Genomic DNA, 9,905 nt, shown 5'->3' with positions numbered 1-9,905 from the left:
TATATAATCTTATATAGTTCTGGCGGTCCAATCTTTGCAACACTTTTTAGAAGAAACCACACTTTTTTCAAACCTTACAATTTAAAGGAAGGTAGCATTCGATGTTCTTGAGGCTAAGAGCATGATGGAGCTTAATTTTTCTGAATTTGGACCTAACTTACCTCATTTCATCTTGACCCTGGATTACTCGAGGGACAGAGTAGAGTGACATCCTTGAATATCGTGGTGGTTCGTAATGTTTATTTTAATTTTAATCACTTGTGTGAAAGTACTGAAAGTGGAAAATGTACAATGGAACATTGGAGGTCACAGTTTTGATTGAATGTTTTCACCAACAGTTTGTCATGTGATTGAATTCTGTAGGCCTAGTAATTTATGATTTTGATATAAGTGAAATAAAAAAAAGGTTTCAAATATTGCATGCTGTTATCTTTTTTTAATACATGTGTACAAATTGTGTGACTGATGAACAGTGAATCTGTGACAGATGTTTTTTGTGTTGGTGTAGTCCTAGACTATTTCTTCATGTTTTGTTTTGTCAAAGTTTGACACCTGTTTCTGTGAGGCTGTGGCAGAGACAAAGTGCTAGTCCTTAACTTTGGAAAATGGATGTAGAAACAAATTCTCTAGCAGGAGAGAATTTGGGGGCCACCCTAGATATTCTTGACTCAAAACTGTGACCACCTACCCCCCCCCCCCCCCCCCCCCCCCCCAAAAAAAAGCTGATCTATAATGACGTAGATTTTTTGGGTAGTACATGTATAATTTAATAATAATAAATAGCATTTATACTGCTCATTTCCATTTTCTAAAAAATGCTCAATGCGCATTACAAAGAAAAAGACATCACATCTTAAAAATTAGATCAGAGATAATTGCGCTGACTGACAGAAGATGTTATGGACCCAGCATCTCATGAGCGTTTGCTCTTTGTCCCAGTTCTGTAGAGTGATATATAGATCTATATATTAATTATATATTTATATATAAATCTCTCTCTCTATATAAATCTCTCTCTCTCTCTCTCTCTCTCTCTCTCTCTCTATATATATATATATATATATATATATATATATATATATATATATATATATATATATATATATAATATATGAGTTCACAACTTAGAATTAATGCTGAAGCCAAGAGAGAAGCCTGCAAGGTGTGTAGGCCCTACATCCAGTTTAGTCCATTAGTGTAAATGAAGCATTTTCAATGTTCAAAATGTGGCAAACTCTTCTCTACTAGCCCTGGTCTCACTGATCATAGCAGAAGCCACAATTAAATGATCTTAATCCTTTATAGTTCTTCCATTTCTCTTTTTTAAAATATTCTCCTCTGCAGATATTATAGCCCACCATCTTTGGTGTTGCGGTTAGGCCCTCCACTATTGCAAACAGGAGACCCAAGTTCGATTCCAGAGTAGAAATAATTAAATTATTTGAGGCGTGCAGACAAAATGAGTTACTTCTCGCAATCCACAAATGGATTTATTGGCCAAAAATCGACCCTAGGGTCAAGCTTGTAGATTTTCTATTGATGCCATATTCTTTAATTAAGTAAGTGTAATATGCCTTTTATTATTTCACACTTATAAATTGTAACGCGCACAGTCAAACCAAAGATTCTACTACTCTAGGAGATAATTTTTGGTCAAACCTCGTTGTACCACCCCCCGCCCCCGTTGCACCAGCAGCCCCGCTTACCTCCCGGTTTGGCCAATGTACGAATAGAAAAGCCTATATGTAATAACATAGTAGGTCTACATGTTTGCGTCTTCAGACCGCGCTTCCGTCAGTACTGTCTGAATTGTGGTCTTTATCAAACTAATGTCAAGCTTGCCCGTACATACCGCCAGTTATTGACGGAAGAACTATTATTTTAACCCCATTAACATTGTGTGTGTGTGTGTGTGTGTGTGTGTGTGTGTGTGTGTGTGTGTGTGTGTGTGTGTGTGTGTGTGTGTGTGTGTGTGTGTGTGTGTGTGTGTGTGTATGCTATGAGAGAGAGAAAGAGAGAGAGAGAGGGGGGTAGAGAGAGAGAGAGAGAGATTACACATGATACAAACGGTACCTACATCGAAAAACCGACGGGATATGCAATTTTCACACCCCGCTCAAGAGAGTAAGGGAGAGGGAATTTAAAGTCGGAGTGAGGGGAACAGACAGAAAGATTCACTGTGTGGTCCTACGCAACGTGTCTCCAACCAGTCTAACTGGAACTGCGCCCTCAAACAAAATATAATAGGCCTATATAGGCTATAATAACAATTTGAGGCGGCTTTTTGGGAGAAAGGGGGGACCACAAGCAAATACATAATAAGGCTATGATAATATATATTTTGTAATTTGGGGTGGCTTCTGGGGAGAAAAAGGGGAGGGGGAGCAGGGACTCGTACAGTGTGCAAGATGATCCCAACTTTGCAGATAAAAAAAAAAAACAACAAAAAAACAACAACAAAAAAACCCCATCAAATCAAAAATTGTTCATAAAGTTCATAGATCTAGTTCTAGTTCGTTTAGTTTTAGCAAGAGTTTTACGGCACTTGCAATACAGATTGGTCAAGTGTCGCGACGATTAACGAGGTTTTGCAAGAGAATAACTTATAAAGAAAAGAAGGAAAGTCGTGATGAGGATGGAAGTGATATTTACATGTATATATATATATATATAGCTGTTTTGGTAGCAAAGTTGGAGAAATTAACCATACCACAGCACCTGCCATTAACCATCTACAAAGTGTACAAGTTCATTGAAACTAAACGGTTCTCTCGTTCTGTGCAAAGACATACGTGTGAGCTCATTAAGGATCTTAGAATTCCATGGGTATTTATAATAACCTTTTTTTTTTGTTGTTGCGTGAACTGCAAAATGATAAAATTTAAACAAAGACTGCTCATCTTCTCTATAATATTGATAATATATGGGCATATTGTTATTATGAAACCCCTTCGCCGTGCAAGTACCGGCGATAGGCCTACTAGATCTATATGGGTGAAGGAGTGAATGTCGAATAATAATCTGGGAAGCACTATATAGGCCTATGAAAGGACGTCGAGTGGGTGGAATTTAAGGCGGATAATATAATGCTCTTGTCTGGTTTACTCCGTTTTTTCCTTTTAGGCCTAAACCAAGGAGCTTAGAACTAATCTTTTTAGGCCTACTCTCCTTTAATCTCCTTGGCCTAAACGTATCCTCAGCTTTCTTTTGTATGTTGTTACTCTCTTACAGTAACACCTCAATCTTCGACACTTGTATGTCCTATTTGTGTTGCAAGTGCCTTAAAACTAGGCCTACCCTAACAAATCAAATAAATACAAGACGTTCGTTCCAGTTTGTGACCTCAGAGTGAATGAGCAAGACCCTCGTATGTTTACCACAACGATTGGCCAGTCAGGCTATGTCAGCCTTGTCTGCTCCAGTTCGGGGTCATGGAACGACGTTCTCTTTTCTGACTCACACGCGTTGCTTGGTTGTGTAGGAGATTTATTTTGGGAGTCAGTGGGAATCAGGGAGCTTAAAACAAACTGTAACCTCCTTGGTGGGAATAGAGAATTGAATGAATAGCAGGCATGTGTGTTGAGAAATGTTGGGTTTTTTATGATCTCTCTTGAAGAGTGGGGGTGAGGGGGAGCCTTTTCATGCAGACAATATCACGTGACCATTATAGACATGCAATTATGAGCCAGTTGTAAGGAGGTTATATTGCATGGTCCTTGGCCAGTAATGGCCAGTTCGTAACAATGAGAGTGAGAAACGTTAATTCCGGTGTCTATCAAACTTACATTAATTAATAGCAAGCAAATGTTTAATCCAATCCATTTTATGTACACACGTTAGCTTCCGGTTCTCCACTGGAAGGTAAAGTCTATTCATAGAATATGAGATACCAAATTGGCTGATAAACTTACTCAAAAATCAACAACTGAAAACAAATATATCAAATATAAGGTAGTCAGTGAATACTCACGAGTGGAAAATAATGCTTTTTTAGCGTTTGAGTGCTTATGTTTGATTGAAAAGGCGAAAAAGTAGCAAAATTCAGATGTAAGTTTTAGGTCAACTGAAATTGAATTGCATTCGGTCGACATACTTGACACCGTCTGTTGTCGTGAACAATCCATCCGATTCATCGTAGCTGTTGTAATACTATTGCTATTGTTGACTTTCGAGCTGTTCTAAAATATGTTTTGGAAATCGCCGTGTCTGACCTGACTAGTCGGTGCAATGATGGGTAAAAAGAGAAAACGGATAATTGGAAACATAATATGGTCCAAAAAAGGGTATCCAAAGGATACAGAAGAGGTAAGAAGACTGAGAGTGAGGAGAGTAGACGGGAAGTTAGAGTAGAGTGAGTGGAAGTTCTTCATTAGTCTTGTTTAGACTTGGTCTTGTTAATTGTTAATATTGACTTGTGTGTGTAGTTTTGGTTGTCTTCGTTTCAGGTTTTCCTTCCTTGTGTTATAGGTAATGCGCCACGGGTCCAAGAAAATAATAGCATTCATCATTGACTCTAGATTCTAGATCTAATCTAGAAGATCCAGATTCTAGATCTAGATCTAGATCTAGATATATAGATCTAGAATCTAGATCTAGATAATCTAGATCTAGATCTAGAATCTAGATAGGTCTTGTAGTAGGTACCGCAAACTGGCCGTGCGACCCAGTGGCGCACTGTCACGGAGACCAAAACCCATATTTTTACCCTCCTAAATTAGGGAAGATTGAAGAATGCTGGACCACTCGTACATCATTGCGCGAGAATGTGGGGTAGGTGGGGCGGGTGGAGGAGGGGGGAGGAGGGGTTCAGGGGGGTCTCCCCCCTGCTGACAAAATTTTATTGAATAGATTTATCGGTCCGAGATTCTCCATTGAGAGATATTAAAAACGGGAAAATTATGAATTTCTAAGGTTGAGACATAAGGCAAACTCAGTCCGCTGGTCCGGTATTCTTCAATCTTACCCTAAATTACAGTGTGATCATGCATACCCACAGACACTTGATATATCAGAAGAAAGAGGAGCTTTTCCTCTTTTTAGTGGTATTATTTATTTGAATCAACGATTCTTTTGAGAGCAAAATCTTGCGGGATAAAAGACAACACTATCGAGGTTTTCACTGCAGCGGCCGCGCGTTTCGTGTATTGATTTTTAGAGTGACCTCGGTTGAACAGGAACGGGGAGCGTGGCGTATGGTATTAAATACTGCAATCTGATTCGTTGATATTTCAAGATGAGAAGACGCTCTTTCCGGTGATATATTTCTAAAGACTGTCCTTAAAGAATTAATAGAAGAGATTTGCGTGTGAAAACTTTCGGTGCTGTTTTTTTATGGAACCAGTGATCGGACTGACTACGGAAATATATCGGCAGAAAGCCCATTCATTCCCCTTCAAGAATAACACAGCCATTATACGCAAATAAACACCAGACGCTCCCCTTCGGCTCGCAAGCAGGGCACCATCGCCCCGGTTTCGTATAAATTCTTTCTACTGAACTTCCCTTCAGCGCGGCCCGGCGCGCAGCCGATAAGCCGGCGGTCGCGAGCGGTGATTTTAACCTCCCCTTGTATTTCTTGCCGTTTTGGTCAAAAAGCCATGTTCACGTCAATAAATTTCCATCTTCTGGTTATTTGATAGCCCTGAAAAAAATTGAGCTTGTTCTCTATGTGCATAGGTGTGTGTCTACAAGTTTTTGTGAATGTCCATTCAAATTTAATTTAAGAATGTTGTGACATCTCAAAGTGTAGACATTTCACAATTAAAAAACTAACATTTTTCTGCAAATTCAGATGTTCAAAACTGTTAAAAATGAAGCTATATAGATCTATGTATATATAAATTTGGTATCAAAATGCTCAGAATGATAAATTCTATAAGGTAGTGCAGTTAAATATGAAATCAGAGGACTTTGAAATTTCAGTTTGTGGTACGTACTTGTAGAGGCCCTCTTTCTCTTTTCTATTACGAAGTGTATACACACCCGGTAACCGGGAACAAAGTCCCGAAGTTTACAGTCACAGACCCGGTAGAGGAACTCTTTTGTGATTTCAGAAAGTTTCAGCGCCCAGACCTGGTATTGTGTTTGTCATTGTGTGTGTGTGTGTGTGAGAGAGAGAGAGAGAGAGAGATATCATGTGCTAGCAAAATGTATGACATGCCCCAGTTGGCAGGAGGGAACGAGAGAAAGATAGGAATGGGAAATAGGTGGGGAGAGAGAAAGACAGACAAAGAAAAAGAGAAGGCGAGCGATACATAGAGGAGAGAGAGAGGCAGAGAAATAGAGAGGGTCACTGTTCGATTGAAATTTTATATACATTGTTCTTTTCTTCAAATTGTGATTCCTCCAACTCCGGAACGGAGGAAAAACGATCGTTCATCGAAAAGACATATCATCTGCAATCTTCATTTAGATCCAGATCTAGGCTAGCCTCGAAACTAGATCAAATAAACGGCTGTCTGTCTAGATCTAGACCTAGGCCATAGATCTAGAAGAACCTAGGTCTACACTGAGCTAAGAGGGCGCTGAAACTTTCAGAAATCACAAAAGAGTTCCCCTACTGGGTCTGTATACTTTGTGACTTTGTTCCCGGTTACCAGGTCTGTATATATACATACACTCCCTTTCTATTATTAGTAGGCCTTTGAAGCTGCAATGAGCACAAAGGCTAGTACACACCTCTGTGATTAGTCCAAATATAGCCTCCTAGATGATGTGTTTCCGCCAACTATTTTTGTCGTCTTCCGGGCCTTCCCTCGCCGGTTGACTAGATTTAGATCTAGATCTCACCGTGGCGGGACCTGTGTACTGTGACTGTTTGTGCGCTTGCTTCTTGTGTGTGTGTGTGCACGCGCTGGTGTGTGTGTGCATGTACAACTTTGAGGAGAAGGTAAATTTATGAAACGAGAATTGCTGAGATTGTTTATAAAAGACACAAATTAATATACTAAAAAACAAGGCAACCTCTTCTCACCCGGGGTGAGAATAGCGCAGGCGAGTCTTTTGGCTATTCTCACCCGGTGTGTGTTCACCGTTATTATAGCCTAGATCTAGGCCAACCAATTTTGCGTTTATCCTGAACTGCAGAATTTTTACTGTGATAACAGAAAAATTTTTAGAATTCTGCGCCGTGAACAAACGTTCCATTACTACTGTTGTTAGCCTAAAAGCGTACAGTTTTGTCTGTGGGCAGTGGAGAGAGAGAGAGATAAGAGAGAGAGAGGAGTAGCGCGAGAACTTCTGGGCAAAACAAAATGGCGACCCGCGTAGTTCGGCTCGATTCGAAAGGTTAAATAGCCGTAGCATCTTAGTAGACGACCAAATTAATTTACTTTTGTGTTTAAACATCATTTTTTAACTTTGTTTTGGTCAATTTGATCGACCCCACCGATAGACAGTATTCAGAAAGAGACAGAGAGAGAGAGAGAAGAGGGGAGGAGTAGATCTTGCGAGAACTTCCGGTCAAAACAAAATGGCGACCCGTGTAGTTCGGCTCGATTCGAAAAGTGAAATAGCCATAGCATCTTTGTAGACGATCAAATTAGCTTACTTTTGTGCTATAACATATTTTTTTTCTTTGCTTTTATCCATTTCATCATCCACACCGATAGAAAGTATTCCGAAATTAGGAAAAACAGGTCTTGTTTCACACCGGGTGAAAATAGCCAACGGTGGCAAGTCTCACCCGGGGTGAGAGGTCGATCGCATTTCTATTCTCACCCCGGGTGGACTGGCGAGGGAAACCCATGAGTTTAGACTCTTTTGGGAAACCCTGGAAGACGACAAAAATAGATTGCGGAAATACGTCCTCTGTATTTGGACCAATCACAGAGGTGGGCTAGATCTAGGTGCTCGCAATAGCTTGTCTCTCTTCCTGAAAGATTCAGTGTGACTGCTGGTCTGCCGTTTTGGAAAATGAACTGCTGCTGTTGCTGCTGCAACTCTACTACTACCACTACTACTACTGTTACATTACTACTACTATTACATTACTACTACTACTACTACTACTACTACTACTACTACTACTACTACTACTACTACTACTAGAGCTAACCTCTACTACAACTTATCGTATCAGATCTTTCACCCATTCCTCTTTGAAAAGACACCTATTCACAGTGGCTGAAACTGAAGTCACCAGCTGATCTTGTGATGAACTATGGCTGGACCTGATGACAGTGATGAATTTTTTTGATATTATAATCTACAAGTTGCCCACTAGTACTAGGCTAGTTGAAAGTGTTTCGTAGGCCTGAAATGGGAATGAGGACTCTTACTACTACTTTAATGGTTCTGGAATTATTGTTATTGTTTTTAAAAATTCATATTTCCATAAAATAAGGTCACTAAACCACTAGACAGTCATGATGCCCAGTAACTTTAGTCAAGAGTCAGAGATATTGTGACCATTGTGATTGAGACATCATAGTATTAGATTAAAAAAGATAGTTGGGTGTTATTTCACATTTCACAACAGACTCAGACCCTGGCTGTTTTGTACCTTTGCCGACTTTCTACATCATTCTGTACTCTCTAATCCCTCGGTCTCTCTGTCTCTTTGTCTCTCTCTCTCTCTTTCTCTCTCTCTCTCTCTCTCTCTCTCTCTCTCTCTCTCTCTCTCTCTCTCTAACACACAAGCTCAAATACACATAAACACACACATACACACAGCAAGGTAACGTACTTGTAATCTTTATTCAGTGTTGATCGCTCATCTGACTTAAGGTTTAGATGCTCATCAGATGTTAGACTGTTAGACAATTGTAATGGTGTCTCCACTGCCGGCATCAGTTTCTTTGAAAGAAGACCTCAAATTATTTTAACAAGATGACTGCTTGTGTCTACTCTAGCGTGTGTCGTGTCGGAGGGGCGGCCTGCACATATGTGATTGTGTGCACGCGTCGTCGGGGGGGGGGGGGCAGCGGAACGGTGCAGATACGAACGCGTCAGTCTTTTTTCTTCCCGGCAACTGAACATTATTACAATGATAAGCTAGTCTTGACGTAGATCTGCGTAATGAATTGTGAGCTATCTATGGAATCAAAAGTTGCCGTATGCTAGGCTCTACACAGTAACAAAACTTTTTGGCAAACAATCGAGATGACACAGGCGTGAATTTGAACGAATCAGTCTTTTTTGCAGTTCATAATATGGAGGCATTTCGGGCACCACTTGTTACTTCTCTTTATACATTACTTTCTCGATGCCTGTAATCATCTACAGAAAACCTTATGCTTCTTATAACGAACACTCTGATTCAACGAGATTTTAGGTCAGGCCCGGCGACCTCGTTGAATCCGAGTTCTACTGTTATAACATGCCTTTTATTATTTCATACTTATAAATTGTAAATTCTTCACCTGTTAGAGCATGATGTGTCTCTTCCTATAGGGCTCAAATCCGAAAATTAACCCATTTTGACAGCACACCTCACAAATAGCGGACCAAAATTGAAGTCATTTGAAGTTAGGGGGGGAGGGAAAGGACCCAACTGTCTTTTTAAATTTTAAAACAAATTGTAGCAGATACTTTTGTCGTTGAATTTCCTTTCGCTTAATGCTTTTAAAATTCACCGTATGTGTTTCTTCTTTGACCACTGTGAATGGTTTTATAGGACTACAATTTCCTGGTCCCTCCCGAGTGTTCATTTTTTAAAAAGGGAGGGGGGTGTCTCGTGATGATACGAGATGGGAGACTTTGGGTTGTTTAAGACTAAGAGGATTCAAGTTGATGTTTCCTGTGTAGTAATGTGTGATTACTGTCTCATCCTGAATGTCATACATTGTAGGCAAAAGAAAATTGTGGGGTGTTTTTTAGTTCACTTTCCAAGTAAGGGAACAGCAGGGGAGATTCCTTGTCTAACAAAATGGGTATGACTGTATGACAGGTCCTATTGTATGTGA

At 40.0% G+C, this 9,905-nt stretch overlaps 1 protein-coding gene across 1 annotated transcript in view; it reads left to right on the top strand.

Moving 5' to 3' along the window:
- Positions 1-3,900: 3,900 nt before the first annotated feature.
- LOC101859206 (hippocampus abundant transcript 1 protein) overlaps positions 3,901-9,905 on the top strand; it is a gene marked incomplete in the record, with an annotated part of 32,118 nt that continues 26,113 nt past the window's right edge. The window contains 1 exon segment of the mRNA XM_013089163.2: positions 3,901-4,305. Within this exon segment, the coding sequence (XP_012944617.1) occupies positions 4,228-4,305 (78 nt within the window).

This window comes from Aplysia californica, unplaced genomic scaffold (genome assembly GCF_000002075.1).
Source record: "Aplysia californica isolate F4 #8 unplaced genomic scaffold, AplCal3.0 scaffold00885, whole genome shotgun sequence".
Lineage (NCBI taxonomy): Eukaryota > Metazoa > Mollusca > Gastropoda > Aplysiida > Aplysiidae > Aplysia > Aplysia californica.
Note: the sequence above shows the minus strand (reverse complement) of the source record. Positions and strands in the feature narration are given on the sequence as shown.